General features: G+C 36.1%; 1 protein-coding gene across 8 annotated transcripts in view; it reads right to left on the bottom strand.

The window, feature by feature from the left end:
- Positions 1-22,122, bottom strand: part of EDEM3 (ER degradation enhancing alpha-mannosidase like protein 3) — a 70,914-nt gene that overhangs the window by 45,029 nt on the left and 3,763 nt on the right. For all 8 annotated transcript variants that reach the window (XM_043568762.1, XM_043568765.1, XM_043568770.1 and 5 more), the window contains exons 2-5: positions 20,342-20,387; positions 6,202-6,302; positions 5,638-5,677; positions 371-483 (exon numbers count right to left, since the gene is read on the bottom strand). In XM_043568762.1, coding sequence (XP_043424697.1) covers positions 371-483; positions 5,638-5,677; positions 6,202-6,302; positions 20,342-20,387 — 300 coding nt within the window. The remainder of the gene's footprint in view (positions 1-370; positions 484-5,637; positions 5,678-6,201; positions 6,303-20,341; positions 20,388-22,122) is intronic.

Raw genomic sequence — 22,122 nt, 5'->3', positions numbered from 1 at the left:
CTCAAGTTGTTTAGTCGAAAGGTAATATACATTTAATTTCATTTGGCTTAAAGAGGTATTGGTTAAAGACAGCAAACTATGTAAACTAGCAAAAAACATGAGATATAGCTGATATGCAAATGTTTAACCTCTAGTCCTTTTTTTAACAACATACAGGGATTACCTTTGAGTCTACAACTATTTCCAAAGCCTGCTGCTGTCTGTGTCTGATACAATGCAAGGCCATTTCACAGCCTCTGTGTTTCATAATATCCCAACTTTTATCTTTTAAACTTAAGAAATTTCTTGCTTTAGTATCATCAAGAAATAAACAGTATGCCCTAGGCTTTTCTGTTATTAAAGTTATAGCTTTAGTGTCTTACATACTTACCCAAGAACTCTGATGTTTGTTTCAAAGACTGATACAACTACATCATTATCTAAATTAACATCTCTTAAAACTTTTCTCACTGCATCTTCAAATTCTTTAGTTTTATTTAATACCTAGGAGAAGAAAGTTATGAAAATAAAGTTCTTTTCACCAAGTAAAAGAGAAATAGTGTTAGAATGGCTACTAAAAGCAAATTAATACCTTAAGACTCTAAAAAGTGACACAAACAAAATGTTTATCTCAAGCCTATGATAAAAATGTGGTATCTAAACCCCCTCCCCAAATTAAATGCCTACATTATAAGGAATCTTTATACACTTCTTTTTTAGACACATGAAAATATCATTAAGACTTTACAAGAGTCATCACAAAACCAGTTTCTTAATATATAACCCATGACCTAGAGCTGCATGAGACGAGCTCTACTCATCTCACTGACTTGGTTTCCAAGTCAAAACAACTCGAAAACTTTTTACCAAACATCAACTATTCACCAAACATCATTTTAAAGGTTGCTTACTCTTACCTTTATTTATTTATTTATTTTTATTTTTTTAATTTTTTTTTTTCAACGTTTATTTTTATTTTTGGGACAGAGAGAGACAGAGCATGAACGGGGGAGGGGCAGAGAGAGAGGGAGACACAGAATCGGAAACAGGCTCCAGGCTCTGAGCCATCAGCCCAGAGCCTGACGCGGGGCTCGAACTCACGGACGGCGAGATCGTGACCTGGCTGAAGTCGGACGCTTAACCGACTGCGCCACCGAGGCGCCCCTCTTACCTTTATTTTTTGAGACAGTGTGCATATATACATGCAAGCAGGCAGGAGAGGGGCAGAGGAGAGGGAATCCCAAACAGGCTCCCCGTAGTCATCACAGAGCTCCACGCAGGGCTCAATCTCACAACCCATGAGATTATGACCTGAGCTCAAATCAAGAGTCCAACGCTTAACTGACTAAGCCACCCAGGTGCCCCTAGGTTGCTTACTCTTGTAAGAGAACAAACACATCCTTCAGAGAATGACTGATCCTAAACCAAACACTACCTGCCATCTTCATCCATGGATGCCCTGAGCCCTAATTGAGGAGGAGTATAATGTTGTGATCAAGAGCAAGCCCTGATTTGAACTCTGGTTCTTTCACTCCCTACCTGTATAATCTCAGTCAAGTGACTTCTGTCTCTGAGCCTGTTCCCTTACCCATAAAAAGAAGAAATACCCACTCTCATAGGACTGATTTCTTAAGTAATATATATAAAGTACTTTCAGTAGAGTGCCTGACTTAATAAGTGTTTAATATCATTGCTGTTATAATTATTATTACCACGAGCATCTAGAATCCTAAGGATTCTATGGATTCTTGCAATGAGCTCCATAAAGTGGCCAATGCATTTCATAGTTGCTTTTTCAGTCTCAATTAAAACTGTGTCAGTGAGCCCTCAGGCTCAACTACTGATGCCAACAGTTAAAACCATAAATAGACAAGACCACTTAACTCAAGTTCTAACTACAACCCATTGTGCTTATTTCTTATCGCACTTTCTAGAGTCACTGACAAGACATTTTGCAGTGACCAGAACATTCCAACTGCCAGACCAGAAAAGCCCTGATATCAATGGGATGCCTAGAAGACCACAACCTACATGCCCCCTTCCCTGCCCATGATCATGAGTTGAGCACCTACGGACCCCCGCCCATGATCACAAGCTGCCTGTTCTCCTGCATGTACCCCCCCCCCACCTCATTCCCCAACCTCCCCTTATAAAATTCTAGGTGTCCATCTTGCCTGCCAAGAGGTCAGTTGTACTTACCAAGAGGTAAGGCTTGTACTTGCTACCTCCCCCAAGTATCGGCACCCAAAATAAATCTCTTTTCCAAACCCTTCTCTCTTGAGTTATTGACTTCTCAGAGTTTATCAGAGTTTGTTTGCCACCAGTGTTGGTAAACCCAGCCAGGAGCTATGTTTCTGATTTGTCCAGCCCCCTCAGGATTCCCGAGGAGGGAGCAGTTGGTCAAGACAGTGTGCCAGGTCTTAGCTGTTGGCTTCCTGAGTTATGGTTGTGATAGATTGTTCGGTGACAGGTGCACAATTATGTGGTATTTAGACTCTAAATCCATGAAAAACAGTTTTCCTTCACTTGATTGTTTTATCTTTCTGTTTGATAATATTTTCTAGTACTTTTTCACCTGATTCGATACTTTCACTAAAAATTCTAATTTAAGTATAAAACATTCCATAAGAATTTGACTAAAATTCAAATAAAAGTAAAATTCAGGGTAAGTCTTGAGTAAAATATACTATGAAGCCTGGTTTTAAACTAACTGCTTTTCCTTGTCAATCTCCAAGTCCAAGTAAATTCTGCAGCCAACTAGCGCAGATGCATACCTTTTATCACTTTTAGAATAAAACACAACTGTTTCACTCACCCACACATACACTTCTTAGTATCATTTGTTAATCTTATTCTTCTTCCTGAGTCTATCTCCTGAGAACTACTTCCAAGAACTGGACCAGTGTTATTTGTTTCAAAGGAGCATAAAAGTGAAAAGTCTCTTGATCCATAATTAGAAAATTCACTCCAAATCCTCTACTGGTTGATGGGATGGGTTATTTATTTTGAGAGAGAGAGAGAGAGAGAGAGAGAGAGAGAGAGAGAGAGTGAGTTGAGGGCACGGGCAGGGAAGAGGCAGAGAGAAAGAGAGGGAGAAAGAATCCCAAGCAAGCTCTGTACTCTGTGCTGAGCCTGATGAGGGGTTTGATCTCAAGACCCTGGGATCATGACCTGAGCTGAAATCAAGAGTCAGATGCTTAACCGACTGAGCCACCCAGACGCCCTTAGTGGATGACCTTTTAAGCTCCTAGGTGATAACAAAGAATGAATTCAGGTCTCTTCCTTTCCCCTATCATCTTTAATTTATTTTGATATCTTTCTTTCTATACATTTCATGGTAATGTAAAATTTTAAGATAAATTTAAAGTTTTAGTTCTTGGCTTCATTACATCAATAGAAACCAGGTGGCTAGAATCAGGAACAGGTTAAATTTAAAGATCAAACTAGGACAACAGAAATTGTATTTAACATATCATGGTATGACCAAAATAAAAATAGAGTTTTATGTACATATGTGATATGTTCTATTAATATTTTCAAATAAATCACAAAATAATCACAAAGTCAAGGCAAAGTAAATTAGAAATATTAATACATGTATTGATAAAATGTACAAGAAAGCACTCCTTTTAAATGTAGGAAAAAAAACTTTCTAAACTACTTTAATTCTTCTGTTTAAATTAAAAAGAAAATGTTTAAAATAGTGTTATGAAGTTACGATGATATGTAATAAGTTACTTAGGTTATTCCTACTTGAAAATACTAAAATTTAAAGAGTTTATATAAAGTACCATTTTTTAAATATTTGTAAGACTTTATCAATCTTCCTTCTTAACCCTTCTTGAGGATAGCTTCAACAAACAAATAGGAGTTACTTATCTGAATCTGAACCAAAGATCAGTAAGAAATAATCCCTTACAGTTAATAGGAAACTTAAATGCCTAGTCTAGGCCCTTCTGAGGTGAAAACAGGAACCCAGAGAAGTTAATAATTTGGCTAAGGTCACATACATCAGTACAGTCACAAAGAGCCCGAACTCAAGTTTATACCCAGGTCATCGAAAGCACGGTCAGCTAACCAGCAATAGCAGCACCACCAAGTGGCAGCTTATGAGAAACAGAGATTCTTGGGCCCTGGCTTCAGTCTATTGGATCAGATTCTGCATATGAGCAAGGTGCCCAGGTGACTTTGTGGTATGTTGGAGTTTAAAAAACACTGCATCAGTATCCAGTATTTCTCAAACTTTAGCATACATCGGAATCATCTGGGAGCTTGTTAAAAAACAGACTACTGGGCCTCACTCCCAGATTTTGATTTAGTATGTCTGGGGATGAGGCGCCAGAATTTTGCATTTCTAACAAGTTGTCAGGTGATGCTGCTGCTGCTGCTGCTGCTGCTGCTGCTGCTGCTGCTGCTGCTGGGATATTTTGAGAACTGATGCCAAAGTATATAATTGGCAAAACCTGAAAGATATCACCTGGGTAATAATTAATGACCACTCAATTAGAAGCCAACAGATTTCTAAATATGGGAAAGTTACACAGACTGAAACCACCTTTTTTCCTTTATTTCTGATAAAAATGTTTTACAGCATATGATATCTGAGATCCATGTTCAAGAAAATCAACTAAGAGCTTACAGAGAGATGATGGGGAACTTGCCACAGGGAAGGATAAAGCTGACAGAATGAGAAATAAACGTAATTTCACCTATGGTCTTTCCTAACACAGAGCTACTGCTCTTTGCTTACTCCACCATGTCAATCAAGGTACATGCGAAGAGTATAACCCAGCTACAGTTACAAATAAATAACACCACTTAGTTCCTCCCAGAGTGGTAATTTGTGCCTCCGGGTACAGAAGGAGGGAAGTGAAAGGGGGGGGCGGGGAATGCAGAGGCGAGGAAAAAGAAAATGCCTAGCGAAAGAACAATGCAGAAACAATACTGGGAAGAAAATCTTGGTTCTGAAAATTTTCTGCCACCCCAAAGATTTTTTGTTTTGCTTTTTAAAATATTAATCAGTAGTTGAGATACTAACTCAAAGCTGAGAATTATGTCCTAAGGAAAATCCTGAAACAAGCCTACTTTTACACTGTAAGTGGTCTAAAAGTAGAAAACCAGAAAGATACTGTATTTAGAAATCATGACACCTAGAACTCAATCTTTCTCCTCTGTCATAACAGACCATCCCCAATCAAAATTAATTAAAATGATTTTGTATCCCATGAGCCTGAAAAGGATTGCCCAGAAGTGATCACTTAGTGCCAAAAATCACTGCTGGGTAAAACTTAATTTTTTTTTAATGAACATAACCTATAGGAATTCTAATTTAACAATTTTAGTATCACTGTAGTATGCCATGGAACAAATATATCAATGGTGTTTTCTTAATCTCTTTGTATAAAGAGAAGCAACCTTCCTGATTAAAAGTGCCATCACATAAGCTGACATATCTACAAATTATTTCATTATCTCCATGATTTCTACATAATTTCATTTGACATTCACGTGAAATAATCAACTCAATAGTGTGAAAGCAGAACACCTTAAATTCTGAAAACTTCTACTTCAGACTTACTGTGTAATGATTGTATTCATATTTGAGTGTACATATTATGAGATTTATAAATAAGTAAATTCAAGAAGAATCCAACCTACCACAAGAGTGTCCAAAGAATCAATCAGTGTCAAGGAAAATCTAAGAAACAAGTATAATGAGATACAAACCATTAGAGTTCTGAATACTTTATCCATGAATTTATAACTAAAGATGTATCTATGCCTTATTGACTGGTAGTTTCTATTAGCTAGTACTTCCGATCATCTACAGTACAATGTAACTTATAAAAAAGCACTGAAGGCACCTGAAAAACCTGAACATTAATTACATTTTAATGTTCAGTGTATCTACATATCTTTCAAATGAAAATATTCATTAACTCTTTTTAAAGCAAATAAAAACATTAAAGCATCAACACCTTATAATGTGTAGACTTTATATACATTTCAAAAGTTACCTTAACAAACAACTTTTCACTGATTTAAGAGGTAAACTGATTTTTTATAAAAGATAACAGAAGGAAATAAAAGAGTTTAATGTTAATACTTAAAGCAGTCCTTGAAATTTAACCAATCCCCAGAAATACAACTGTAAGCTACATCTAGGAAGCCTGAGACTTGGGACCCAGGAGGTGCCACACCACCCACTGCGTTAATGCTCACTTTCCCAAGGCGTCATCAACGTCACCCCGACTTGGTTCCTGGCCTCTAACACGACCTCTGCAGGTTAAAGGCATGAGTTCATCAGCTGGGTAAGCATGTTCCTGCAAGGAAAATTTTAGTGAGTCACTGAGAAAAATAAGAGAAAGCAAACATCACCCAGGACACAACCTTCTTGCAGTTATTAAAAAAACAGGGTAAGATAAAAGTTAGAAGTTCTACTATTCTTACAGTCTATGGGATCTGTTTTTAAAAACTTTAGTTACAAATGTTTGAAAAACTGCTTGGGAAAAAAAACCATACTAAAAAATATTTCTTTAAAAATCTGATAATCTGCTTCTGTTCCACCCAATCTCATTCCCCAGAGGTAACTACTGTTAAGACTGGCATTTATGCTTCCAAACGTATCCACATATATTAAAATACATGCACATATATAATTTACATTTTATTTACAAGCAGCTGCTCACGCCTTATGCATACACTGCTCTAAAATGCTCTAAAAGTTGTTTACTTAAATCACAGTGCAGTTTTTCCGTGCTAGAATTTTAGGGTTTTTTGGTTTTGGGGTTTTTTTTTTAGTAACTGCAAAATGATCACTTAATATTAACTATTATTATTGAGTTCTTATGTTCTAAGCACTGTTCTGTGCAGTTTAGTTCATTTAATTATCACACAGCCCTCTGAAACAAATTCAATTATCCCTTTCACACAGATGAGAAAACTGAGGCCCAGAAAAGTTAAGTAAGCTCAGACATGCAACTAGTAAATGATGAATCCAGAATTCAAACCTGGCAACCTGACTCCAGAGCCTATTACCTTTCATAGTACCTCACAATATTCCAAAGTATAGATACAGTAAAATTTGCTTATTCCTCTATTGAGGAACATATAGGTTGAATGCAATTTTTCACAATATATAAACAATGCTACAATAAACATCTATATGCATATATCTTTTGTACATATGCTTTTATTTCTATAGATTAAATCCCTAGAAATAGACCCAGTGGGTCAAAGGTATAAATATTTAATTTTTGATACCTATCAAACTGAAGACATTCCTAATTTACATCCCTATAATACTCTCACTAACATAGGAAATGATCAATCCAATGTAGGATCCAATTCCCTCTGGAATCTAATTCTCTTTTTGATATAAAATAGGGACGTTAACTGTGTCCCCCCAAAATAGCTAATTTTCTAAATGCTGCTTTTTAAACAATCCATCTTCTCCCTAATTGCTTGAAATACAGATTAGTTCAAAATTGTCTATACACACGTTTCTGTAGTCTCAATTTTGTTCTACAGTCCAATTTGCTTGACGGACCTGTTTCCTACTTCTACTGCCCTACAGATCTATTTCCTGCTCCTGACCATTATCTTGATTACTTTATTTCTGCACCATACCTTGCTACTTAGTATAGCAATTTACTCTCCCCAAATTATTTTTCTTCAAAATTTTCTTAACTACTTTTTCCAATTTACTCTTCTGGAAAACTTTCAATTTTTCTTAAAATTCCACTGAAATTTTAACTGGAAGAGTCTAATTTGAGGAGAATCGATACCATTAACAATTGAGTCTTCCCATCTAGGAATGTCACTACATTATTTCAGATCTTCTTTTATGAATTTAGTTTTCTTCTATAGGTTTCACCCATTTCTTAATAGTTATTAATAGGAATTTTATGTTTGCAATATTATTTTGAGAGGAATTTTTTTTTAAGAATGACCAAGAGAGTATTTCTAATCCAGATGGTAATAAAGCACATGCAAAAAAAATCTTCCCTCTTATTACAAACACACAGAAATGTTGTCAGTGTTGAATTATTTTATGTATGTATGTATGCATGTATGTGTGTATGTATATTTGACAGAGAGAGCCCGAGCAGGGGAGAGGCAGAGAGAGGAGACAGAGAGAATCCTAAGCAGACTCTGCAATGTCAGCGCAGACAGAGCCAGATGTGGGGCTCGAGCCCACAAACGGTGAGATCATGACCTGAGCAAAAATCAAGAGTCAAACCCTCAACTGGCTGAGCCACCCAGGCACCCCTCAATTATTTTAAATACACAGCTGAGCTTGAGAACAAGAAAAGAAATCCTCAAGTACCAAAAGTGAATAATGGGATACAGAAGATGAAGCTGCAGTGACCACAACATGGGCATTAGAAATAAACAGAGGCTCTAGTGGGAATTATTTTAATGCCCAAAGGGTATGAGAGTTGATGGAACTGGCCCTGCACACATGGCCGAAAGCCAGAGGCAGGTTCTTTAAGTTGGATAGTTGCCTCAGTGAAATTTGACTGGCACATCCCCACCTAATGGCTACAGGTCTTAACAGAAAAGGACAGAAACCAGAAAGACCTGCTGAACTTTATATTTTCTTCTCTGGGGGACAGTCCCTAAAAGATTCCTCTAAAATTAATGATATGATTATGAGAAACATTTAGAGGTTAGATCACTGTGCTCATGTATTTCAATTTCAGACAGTATTTACTGACTCCCTGACAAGAATAATAGGATTAATACATTCATACTGTTCCCCATTCAATTTAGGATTTTTGTCAATTATGTTATTATAGGCGGTCTTTGCTTTCACTATATACAAGTTTCTGTAATTTATTTAAATAAACCCTCAACAACATAGTTCAAACTTCAACCACCGTATGTATATTAACTGCAGTAAGTGCACAAAACACAAACTTCGGTGCCAGTTCTTCGATCCACAAGTCCCTATGTAAGTAACAGATGCTCATCATGATCCGTGATCAACCACACACTTCTTTCGAAGTCTGTCAGTGATGTGATCACTGTGTATCTATTTTTCAGTTCATGCACAGCAAGTGTGCAGTTGTCTCCTTGTCAGCCAGTGGTAATCGTGCATGACAGTTTGATGATTTTACAAAAATGGATCATCAACAAAGATTAGCCAACAGAGATGAAAGTTCAGCAAAGAAATGAAAAATGAGGACACTGAAAATGCAAATGGAACCGAACGTAAATGGGGTATAGCACAGCCGGCCACGGAATGTAGAGGACACCAGATCGCTCCAGAGATGCCGGGTACACAGCTGGAGGAACCGAGTGAAGGCATAATTATCTACAAAGATAAAGAAAGTAGTTGCGACATAAAGGGTGAAGATGTCACAAGGGAAACGATACCTGCACAACGCTTCCCATTAAAGAAATTCCCAGAGGTATTTCAGGGTACGTAGTGCAAAGGGTAAAATTTTTCAAACGGATTCAAATTTTGAAAGGGGGACAATTCACCACCGCACACAGAAGATGCGTGCTCTGTTATTTTAGGTCACACAGTGAGATGAAGGCAAGCCAGGCAAGAACTACCGGATCCTCTTGTTAGCTTTTGCAAATAAGTGACACTTCAATTTGCAAAGTCTCTAATATTTTGAATATGAGTTTTGCTATTTTAAAATCTTCTCTGTATACTTATAACCATTAGAAGAGAATTTAAATGTTTTTTTTTTTAAAGGCTTATTTATTTTTGAGAGAGAGAGAGCATGAGAAGTGGAGGGACAGAGGGAGAGGGGAACAGAGAATCCAAAGCAGGCTCCATGCTGACAGCAGCGAGCCTGATATGGGGCTCAAACTCACAAACCGTGAGATCATGACCTGAGCTGAAGTTGGAGGCTTAACCGACTGAGCCACCCAGGTTCCCCAAGAATTTTACATGTTTTGACAAAGATTTTAAGATGTTTATAACATTTCTATTCTGGTCTAGAACCATAATTCTCACAGTTGCTAGTATTAGAATTTTACCTTAAGTAGTAGTCAACACACACCATTTTTCTGTGGCTTCTCCATTCCTGACTTTTTATTTTGATTCAGCTATTGGTTGCCTGGACATGTCCTCAGATAGGTTTTTGTTTGTCGGTTTGAAAAGAGTGTCAACAGTGTTGTTACTTCTCTGGTATTCCTGGGTTAGGATGTCTGTTGTCTTACACTTGAAAAATAAAATGTTTATAAAATGCTTGAGATGTATTTTCTTTCCTTCAGAAATCTGAGGATACTGTTCTACGACCTTCTTGCATTGAGTATGGCTATGGCAAAGTTTCTAAGACTAGTCCGACCCTTTTTTGAATGATCTGTACGTCCTATACTTGTATGCCCCTATGGTTCTTAATTCTTGAAGTTCAGCAGAAAAACTCCCAGTTCCACGTCCAACTCTATCCTACTGCCTCTCACTAAACTCAGTTATCTATATTCCAAATCCATAGCAGCAGAAAAACAGAATAAAGGATAGGAACACTAAACACATGGTTAAACAGAAAAGGAAGGACAAAAAAATAATAAAGTAGGCTAAAGAATACAAAAAGCACTGAAGACTGCAACCCTTCAGGTATTTAAAAAAGTGCAGTGCTCCATAATGATTCATTTCCTGAGGAAAGGATTCCAGACAACAACTGCTTGCACTATAATTAGAATCCACATGCAGCTACTAATTTCTGAATTGAACATATTGTCATTTTAGTATTACATAAAATTTTTAGCATAAATTTCTAATAACTTTTATAGGTCTTTTAACATATTAAGATCCTAATTTCTTTTTTAGTATTAATCCCAACAGAACTATGATTTCCCAGAATGCATACTATTTTTGATTGCTTAACTTTCCTATTTAGCACATAAACAATTAGAAGTAACTAAAAAAAAGTGGTATCTTTTTCAGCTTGCCGAGGTATTTTGCAACTTTGTAAGAGATCATTCAAATGTTAATTGTAAAGAGTTCCTTACTACCGTAAACCACCACTTAGAAGCCTTCATACTACTATTTTTAGGGTTTCACAAAAACACATACATGCGCAAACATCTCTATCTGAAATTAAATATGAAACTCAAACCCCAGGCTTATCTAGATAAGAAAAACATTAATAGCAATTATAAGCAGAATAATCAAATTAGGGAGCTTTGAACCAGATGTAAAAATACTTCACACCCCCCTATTTCAAGATTAAGGATAAAAACAAAACCACAGCCTTTTCTTTGGGTTGACCACAAAGTGAACTACAGTTGGTTTGCATCAATCCAGAGCAGTGCATATGTGGCAAATAAGCAGCCATGATTACACTTCAAACATCCTGTCTATTTGAGGTACAGGAATACTTTCTCTTCACAATATGTTGCCAGAACAAGGGATAACTACTTCATACTGCTATGACACAGAACCACGAAACACACTTAACGATTATCACTCAGAAATAAAACTCAGGTGAGAAAAGAGTCCTACACAAATTAAGTAGAACATGTGCCTAGCTAAAAGCAAGAGCAAATACATAAAACAAAACAGAGTAGGCTCTCCATATCAGATTTTAAATTTACCAGAGCACTGAGGTGTCAGAACCCTGCTCTAAAATACTCAAGTCAAAGCAGCATCAAACACTGACTTTAGTAAAACCAATTCTGAAAACAAAGGGAAGAGACTTTATTTTCCTAAAAACATCAAAGGCATTATTTATAAAAGTGAGTTATTAAAAATATCAAACCTATTTAATTTCCAAAGCTATACACATTTTTAAAATGTCGTATTCCATATCCTTCTTCTTAAATACCTCCCTCCTTGAGGCAGATAAGGTATTCCTCCCCCCAAAAATGAACTGATATTTAATATACCACCTCCCACATACTGACAGCATATGCTAATTACTGATTGAACTGCATAAGTTTATCTGTTCTTTTTCACCCCAAATTTTCCTATTCTCTTTTGTTCACTACATTCACTTATTAAAACATTTTTCAGGTATCAGGATTTCATTTAGCTATCAGACTTACTTCCTACATTGAACATTTGTTGTCCTCTTACAGAGTGTACTTTATGAAATGTTTCTCAGCACTGAGGAGAAACAAGTAACAATAAAAGTGCAGCTGTCTCATAAGATTTAATCTCTACAGAGCAGAATGTTAGCATAAAGTATGTACTCAAAATTACATGAGAAAGAAGTTTCCAATAAATCAATTGATTTGGTTTTTGATCAATTATAAAATAACTTATGAAATAATGTTACATGAAATGAATAAATGATAAATAATAATGTTGTTGAAAAGTCCTACTACTAACAGACTTTTTAGGAAGATTATATCAATAGATTTAGAAACAGCATTTGACAAAATTCAATATTCCATAATGATGAAAACTCTCAGTAAACTAGAAATGAGAAGAAAGTTACTCAACCTATTATAGGACATCTTATGAAAAACCAACAGCTGGGGCGCCTGGGTGGCGCAGTCGGTTGAGCGTCCGACTTCAGCCAGGTCGCGATCTCGCGGTCCGTGAGTTCGAGCCCCGCGTCAGGCTCTGGGCTGATGGCTCGGAGCCTGGAGCCTGTTTCCAATTCTGTGTCTCCCTCTCTCTCTGCCCCTCCCCCATTCATGCTCTGTCTCTCTCTGTCCCAAAAATAAATTTAAAAAAACGTTAAAAAAAAAAAAAAAACCAACAGCTAACATCATACTTAATAGTGCAAGCTAACTGCTTTCTCCCTAAGATTAGGAGAAAAGCAAGGACATTCCCACTTCTTTTCAAAATAATACTAGAAGTTCTAGCCACTGTTATAATAATGAGAAATAAAAGGCACATAGATCAGAAGGAAAGAAGGAAAAGTCTCTTTGCAGATGATGTGATTGACAATGTAGAAAGTCCTAAGGAATTTCTCAAAAAAAACTACTACAAATAACAGGTGAATTTAGCAAGGTTGCAGGATACAAAGATCAACTGACAAAAAGTTATTGTATTTCTGTATAACATCAGTGAACTGGACAAACAAATCTGAAAAACTACAATTTACAAAAGCATCAATATATGAAATATATGTAAGTTTAATAAAAGATATATAAGACCTGTATACCGAAAACTACAAAAGACTGTTGACATTAAATAAGACCAAAATAAATGGACATGGATACCATGTTCGTGGAATAGAAGACTCAATATTGTTAAGTCAAACTCCCTAAACTGAGCCATAGATTCAACATAATCCCAATCAATAGCTCAACAGGCGTTTTTGTAGAAATTGACAATATGATGCTAAAATCTATACAGAAATGCAAAGAACCTAGAATACCCAAAACAATTTTGAAAAAGAACAAAAAGCCAAAAGACTTACATTGCCTGATTTCACAACTTAATATCACACTTACAACAGTGTGATATTAGTATAAAAATATTCAGATCAATGGGAAAAAATACATGCACATATGGTTAACTAATTTTATATAGATATCAAAGTAATTCAGTGATAAAAGGATATCCTTTCAACAAACAGTGCTGGAATAATTGGATATCCACATAGAAAAAAATATAAATTTACCTTCACCTCATTCTATATATAAACACTAATTCAAAATGAGTGATAGATCTAAACGAACAAGTTAAAATTATAAATCACCTAGAAGAAAACAAGAAAATCTTTGGGATCCTGGGCTAGGCAAATATCTTTTAGGCAGCATATAAAAGAAAAAAGAAAACTGATCACAATTTAAAACATTTGCCCTTCAAAAGACATTGTTAAGAAAATGAAAAGGCAAAGCACATATAGGGAGAAAATATCTGTGATATGTAATATAGGTGAGAAAGGATATCCAGGATATATAACTCTTATGACTCAGCAATAACAGGACAAATGACTTGATTTTAAAATAGACAAGAGATATGAACACAGGCTTCACTAAAAAAAGATATACTAAGCACACAGGAAGATTTTCAGCATCACCCGTTATCAGGAAAAGTCAAATTAAAATCACAAGAACATACCACTACATACCCATTAGAATGGCTGAAATTAAAAGGACTGAAAATACAACGCACTGGGGAAGATGAAGAAACTTTTATACATTGCTGGTGGGGAATACAAAATATTACAGACACTTTAGGGAAGTTCTGTAGTTTTTTTGTTTTTTTTTTAAGTTCATTTTATTTTTGAGAAAAAGAGAGACCAGAGTACAAGCGGAGGAGGGGCAGAAAGAGAGGGAGACAGAGAATACCAAGCAGGCCCTGCACTGCCAGCATAGAGCCTGATGCAGGACTCGAACTCACAAACCATGAGCTCGTGACCTGAACCGAAAAGAACAGTTGGATGCTTAACCAACTAAACTACCCAGGCACCCCTGCAGTCCTTATTAAGTTAAACGTATTCTCATATAGCCTAGCAATCCCGTTCCTAGTTGGGAAATATATGAAAATATATGTCCTTATAAAAATTTGCATGCATGGCAAATTTTCACAGCAGTCTTTTTAATAGTAGCCAAACACCAGAAACAAGCCTAATACTTATTTATCAATTGGTGAGTGGATAAACAAATGTGTTCTATCAAGTCAACTGAATACTATTAAGCAACAAATAGGAACTACGGTTAAGCAACAAATAGAACTACGGTATATCCAACAACATAGATAAAATCTCAAAAGCATCATGTTAAACAAAAGAAATCTGAATCAAAAGACTATATTCTATACGATGCCATTTATATGAACTCCTAAAGAGGAAAAACTGTTGTGCTGAAAGCAGATCACAGGGGTTGCTGGAGGTCAGAGGTGTGGAAAAGGAACTCACTGTTAACACGAGGAAGCTTTGTGACCAAAATGTCATATGTCATGACTGTGGTGGTCATTAAACAAATGTATACAACTGTCAAAACTCAGAATTGTGCACTTAAAGATTTTTGTCTATAAATTATACCTAACTAAACAAACAAACAAAAAAAACCTGTGTTCTACCAAGTTAAAGTCCTATATAGAGTATCAGAGTGTCATGATAAAATATCACAAGAGAACACTACAGAATTTGTCATTTTGGCAGTTTTAGGATGCTCTAGAAGTACAGACCAAGGAACACTGGTTAACAAAAAGGTAGTCCCACACTTCTCTACACACAAAAAAGGCACATTTAAGCTCCTAACTTACCTCCTCCCAGCCATTAGCACTGCTTTTCAAAAAGCACTTTATTTACAGAATTACTCTTTTTGATGAGCAAACTATCAAAAAGAAAACATCGGGTACAGAGTTTCCAATGTGGAACATGAAGACGTTCTGGAAACAGACAGTAATGGTTACACAACATGCTGAATATACTTCATGCCATAGAAATGTTCACTTAAAAATGGTTAATACGGTAAATTTTATGATACTTTTTACCACAATAAAAAATGTTTAAATAAAGTAGTATTAGGGGAAAAAAGTAATTCTAAGAAAACTTACACAAATCTAGAAATTTTTAAGGAAGTTATGCTTTAAAACAGTTCCTTTGGTTAATGATAAGGACTAATCTACTGTTTCTTTGAACCGTGCTCTCACAAAATCAAGCTTAAAAGTGGTTATTAGGTATGATTCCACTGAGTTACAAGAAACTGTTCTTACCAACTCTTTTAAGGTTTATTTGTAACGTTTAGGGCTCTACCAAAGTACAGGTTTTTTTTTTTTTGTTTTTTTTTTTACAACTTGTAACAGTTTGAGTTGTCTACAGTAACAGGAAAAACCTCAGGAGACAAATATCACGTCAAAGAGCTCAGATCCAAAACGGTTCTGCATTTGGTGGCCTAAATACATGTCATTTTGTTGTCTAACTTAATTTGCAAACTAACCTCAGCACAAATACTAAAAACATACTAACAGAAGTGCTAGAGTGGCTATGGTCTGAGGTTAAATTAGGCCACACAAGAACTGCCAAAACAAACATCAAATTTCATGTTATTTGGGGGGAAAAGAAAGCCATCTGTGCAATTTATTGTGGATGAACTGCAGTCTGATTGGGACTAGAGATACGTCAAACATAGTTGTTATTATATTAATATTAAACCAATATTGATAAAATATTTTGGTTTTAAAATATTTAAAATCAGAAAATGCCTGGACATAACAAAAGATGGCAGAGTTGTATTGCCCTACCTAAAGCTGGCGGGGCACTGTTATCGAAAAATAACATTTGCAGAACTTGGGGAATCCGAAAACAAAAACAAAAACAAGGAAAGGAAAAAAATAAGCTCAAAGGGTACATGCCTAGAACAGAAAAGAATGTGTGTTTTAAAGAAGTTCTAATCACAATCTGAGGAACGAGTTTAGAATCTAGATGAAGTTTAGGAGGGCAATTTCAATCTCAGGCAGAGAATGGATAATGATAGTATTAGTAACAATAACAGCAAACTCTTATACAGGGCTTCCTATTTGCCTGACACTAGTTCTATGCACTTGAATGACATTAACTTGTTTAATCCTTACAATGGCAGTGTGGGGCAGGCAATAACCACTGGAGAGAGATGAGGAAAACAGGCTCAGGGAGATTAGTTAACTGTTTCATTGCAACCCAGCTGGCAGGTGACACAGCTACCTTAGGGTGTCCTGTCCCATTTCCAGACTTCTCACTTGCTCTTTATATTGTATTCTTTGGAAAATACTGTTTTCCTACGAACTAAGGAAGTTAAAAGGAATTGCTCTAAACGTGCACTAGAATGGAGAGTAATATTAAGGAGGACTAGTGAGAAATGAAAAGATTTCACCACTTATTAACAGTCCACTATGTGCCAGGCATTTTATATTTCGGCATAGTAGGCAACTAACTACAACAAAAGAAGTAAACTTCTAGATCCCAAAATTCACCATAAACTCATATCTTTAATGAAGTTTGTTAAATGATTTCTTTGAATTTATGAGGCAAAGATATATCATAATAATGAAATACAAAAAACCCCACTATTTGATTACATCTTGACAAGAATACAATTCAGTTCTTTAAAAAAATTAAATAAGCATTTGTGTACCAGGCATGATTTTAGGCACAAGACCTATAAAAGATGAATTTATTAAAAATTCATTAAAATCATATTATTAATCATAATATTAATCATATTAAAATGATCCCTGTTCTCAACCATCTTACAGGCTACATAGGAAGACATTGCTCAGAGGGTTAAATGATCTGTTTAGGGTCCCAGCTGTTAACTAGCCAGGAAAGAATTAGAACTCAAATCCATCTAATTCCAAAATCTATATACTTTTGCTCTACAGCAAGCTAACACTGTTTGAGTACAGTAACTGGAAAAAATTTTCAACTGACTTCAAATAACAAATATAGAGCACCTGGTCTCTATTTAATATTTTAGAACTGTTTCAGGTTAGCTCAGAACTTGAAAAGGGGAAGTGAGAATTCTAGACCAAATCTTATGTTACAAATTTCACATAAACTGAGCATAAGTACATTACAAAAGTCACTCATGTTGTAAAAGAGTTGAACGTTTAAAAATATCTATTGCAGGGGCACCTGGACGGCTCAGTCTGTTAAGTGTCCGACTCTTGGTTTTGGCTCAGGTCATGATCTCATGGTTCGTGAGTTCAAGTCCCGCATCAGGCTTGGATCCATGCCTCAGATCTCTCTCTCCCTCTCTCTCTGTCCCTCTCCCGCTCACTCTCTCTGTCTCTCTTGAAATAAATAAACGGAGAAATAAATAAATAAATGATAAAAATATCTATTGCGGTGGATTGCAGATGGGTGTGGATCCACCAGAAAAATGGAAGACAGTGTTAATTCCAGGAGTTCCCAATCTTTGGGGTTGAAATCCCTCTCCTTTAGATCTTATAAGTAGGCAGGTATACTAAAGTTTCCCAGTTAGGATCCAATAAATAGGAACTACACCAGGAAGTCCTCTGAGAGCTGTTCTCAGTGTCTGCTTTGTTATAAACCCACTTACTACAGTGCATTCTATAATAGGAAAAAATGTATTGATAAAACTTTCTGCCATTTACCTAATAAGAGACATTAAAGATACTGTGATTTACAAAGACAGGATCCTCTTCACGGTGAAATGTACTAAACTGGGGCACCTGGATGGCTCAGTCAGACTTCAGCTCAGGTTATGATCTCACGGTTCATGAGTTTGAACCCTGCGTTGGGCTCTGTGCTGACAGTTTAGAGCCTGGAGCCTGCTTCGGATTCTGTGTCTCCCTCTCTCTCTGCCCTCCCCCACTCACACTCTGCTCTCTCTCTCTCCCTCTCTCAAAAATAAAATAAACAAACAAACAAACTCTAAAAAAGAAATGTACTGAATTGATCCAGCTATTCAACTTTGGAACCAAAAGTATGCATTTATGAGATGACTAAGGTTTGAGGGTGTAGCATGGGTCCGTTTGACCACCTCAAAACTATTAGCTTAGCTTTTTTAAATTATGCTTGGCTCAAATAGAATTAACCAGAGAGAAATAATTTTGAAAGAAATATTAAGGAAATGGCCAAGAGCTTTAGATATGAATTTAAAACTGTGTTTTCAATATTGCAAAAATACCCGAAACTTCATTACCATTATTTTCTAAAAACCTTTTAAAATGTGGGGTGCCTGGGTGGCTCAGTTGGTTAAGCGTCGACTTCGGCTCAGGTCATGATCTCACGGTTCGTGGGTTCAAGCCCCGCATTGGGCTCTGTGCTGACAGCTCAGAGCCTGGAGCCTGTTTCAGATTCTGTGTCTCCCTCTCTCTCTCTGCCCTCCCCCACTTGTGCTCTGTCTCCCTCTGTCTCAAAGATAAACATTAAAAAAAAATTTTTTTTTAAAAAAAAACATTTTAAAATGTGCACTATAGAAAGGAACAGGAAGTATCAAATATAAAACATGCTGAAACAATACAAAAATGCATAATGTATGTACTTAGATGTTTATAAAGATGTTAATATATGAAGATATTTGGGTAATATATAATGTAAAAATGGATTCCAGAATCAGTTGTAAAATACTTAAAGCAGAATCAAAATGAGTTCTTTGCCAAACTTTTCCCAACTATATTTCATAGGCCTTCATGTTAAAAGAAAATCTGCTAGCATATTTTAAAACGTAAAAACAAAGTCATAAGTATTCTCAGAATAATTTGATTACTCTTTTCAAAATGACACACATTTACCCAGAAAATTTTCTTTCAACTCTCAAATTTTCCCTGCTAGTTCATCTTTTTAGAAATTAAACACTTTTTCCCTGGAGTCTAAGATCATTGTATTAAGGGGAAAGAGGCACGGAGAAGTAGGGGGGCAGTTACAACCCCCTCAGCCCTACTGTCCCCCAAATGGCTCCCCTGTGCTGTGTGGGGATTCATTTTTTTTTTTTTTTTAAGAAAGAGAGAGCATGAGCAGGAGAGAGGGGCAGAATCTTAAGCAGGCTTCATGCTCTGTACAGAGCCTGATGTAGGGCTCGATCCCACAACCCTGGGGTCACGACCCGAGCTGAAATCAAAAGTCAGATGCTAAACTGATTGAGCCACCCAAGCACCTGGGTATTAATTTTTTTCTTTTTTTCATTTTTAAAAAATATTTATTTATTTTTGAGAGAGACAGAGTGTGAGTGGGGCAGGGGCAGAGAGAAAGGGAGACAGAATCCAGAGCAGGCTCCAGGCTGTGAGCAAGCTGTCAGCACAGAGCCTGACGCAGGGCTCAAACTCACAAACTGCAAGATCATGACCTGAGCCGAAGTTGGACACTTAACCAACTGAGCCACCCAGGCACCCCTTAAATTTTTAATTGTGGTAAAAATAAAAAAAAAACATGTAACACGAAATTTACCATTTTTAAGTTCAGTACCATTAAGTATATTCACTGTTGAGCAACAGATTTCCATAACTTTTTCATCGTGCAAAACTGAAACTATTTCAACCCCAGTGAACACTAAGACATTTACAACAGTACAAATCAGTGTATCTGAAAAGCAAAATATATTCAAAGACCACTATGAAGACAAATTTGGACAGAAACTAGGTCATATTCTGTCTCTTTTAAGCAACGGTTTTCTTCAGAGTAATAAAGTAATGTTGCAGTTTTTTTTTTTTTTAATTAAGAGAATAATTTCCCTGAAGGCCAGAGAGAACATCTTATTCATGTACATCCACAGTATCTAGCTATATAAACCACTCAGTAAACACTGTTGATAGTACCAAAGGAAACAACCTAAGTACAAAGTTTCATAATCTAATTCAATTTTTACCTATTTAATAAACTGGTCCTCTAAGAACCAATTATCAGGGATACTCTATTAGCCTCTGCTTGCACTGTTTTTTAAAAACTTCCTTTAAAATAATATGCTATTAATTCAGGTTTCAAAATTCCCAGGTGACTGTGCTGATACAACCATCTGCTCACATAAATTATGTCAAGATAAGCCTTTTACTTACCATATAGTTACCGTAAGCATGATCAAACATTTCCAGTACTTGATTCCTAATTTTAAAAGAGCAGAAATAGAAAAAAGTTAAGAACATTCTATTTATTGTTTTTCAAAAAGCTACAGCTCCTTCATACATGTGCACCAATTAAAAAACAAAAGAAAAAAATAGTTAGAAAAAGACATAAACAGAGTCAAGAAATAATCAGTGTGAATAGACAAGCTTTCATGAAACACACAGGGCTAGGCCAAACTTTTACTATTCCTAGCAATTTATGTAAAATTTACCTTATGTTCCCTAAGAAAACTGATAAATGATGGATGCCGTGCACAGAGAAGGAAGTCTGATGCTGAAAAACAATTACCTCTTAAAAAAATTATTTAACATATCTGTCTTAAAAGGAAGAATATTGCTGGAGACCTCCAAAAGAAGAATTGTTACAATTTATTGCTTATATAGAGTATATATACTCTAGCAAGAGAGAGGTGGGTGTGTAAGGATATGAAATAACAGTACTCTAACAGCTTCTACTTTCCCTTTTAAATAAAATCACTAATGCTTACTTTAATACATATTTATTAATACATATTTGTTCACACTTTCAAAAGACCAATTTTATGATTTTACGATGTACTCTCTGCTCCTTTAAAAAACTGTCAAAAGTCAAATAAATAATATTCATCTCTAAAATGAGAAAAATAGGGGCGCATGGGTGGCTCAGTCAGTTAAGCATCCTACTTCAGCTCAGGTCATGGTCTCAAGGTTCGTGAATTTGAGCCCCATATTGGGCTGTGCACTGACAGCTGGATAGCACAGAGCCTGCTTCTGATCCTCTGTCTCCTTCTGCCCCTCCCCTGCTTGTTCTGTCTCTCTCTCTCTCTCTCTCTCTCTCTCTCAAAAAATAAATAAAATGAGAAAAATAATCCTCAAAAAGAAATTTGTGTGTTTTGGCTATCTCTGTGTCTTAAAATCCCCAAGATGACTGTTTAAAATGGAGATATCTGATCCCCACATCAGATTTACTAAGTCAAAATCTGTACTGTCTGGACCAACTAACTAGTCTTTCAATTAAACACTCTCAAGTTTGGGGTCTTAAGAACTATACAAAAAACTACAAATGTTTTATGTTTGTTTGTTTGTTTGAGAGAGAGCAGGAAAGCACACAAAGCGCACACACAAACAAGTGATGGACAAAAAGAGTGGGAGAGAGAATCTTCAGCAGGCTACAGGCCCAGCCTAGCATAGAGCCTGATTCAGGGCTCGATCTCACGGTCCCTCAGGACTGTGAAATCATGACCCGAGCTGAAATCAAAAGTCAGACGCTTAGCCAACTGAGCCACCCAGCTGGCCTTGTTCTACATTTAATGTTATGGTTTGACAAAGCCAAATATCTAAATAATTAGCAAAGGAAAAATAATTCGGTAATCTTTTATTAATGCTATTATTCCCAAAGTTCCAATCACTAATAGCAAGAACTGAAGAAAGTGTTAGAGAAAATGGCTGGGTATAATTTTATTTTACTTCCTGTTATGTTGAAATTCTCATTTTAAAAACTGTAACCATGGATAATGAAACACTGGTAATAATAAAGCTAGCAGGCAGAAAAGAACTAATTTCCGGATCCTGGCTATAATGACCAGCAAAATCAAGCACACTCAAAACTTATAAACTGAATAAGGCCTGGCAAACTTTTTATGAATAATCATTTTAAAACAAGCATTTAAAACAAGATCTTATCACTTTGCTAAAACATTAATTCTGTATGTGTTTATATGTATGACAGAATATGG

This window comes from Prionailurus bengalensis, chromosome E4, assembly GCF_016509475.1.
Source record: "Prionailurus bengalensis isolate Pbe53 chromosome E4, Fcat_Pben_1.1_paternal_pri, whole genome shotgun sequence".
NCBI lineage: Eukaryota > Metazoa > Chordata > Mammalia > Carnivora > Felidae > Prionailurus > Prionailurus bengalensis.
Note: the sequence above shows the minus strand (reverse complement) of the source record. Positions and strands in the feature narration are given on the sequence as shown.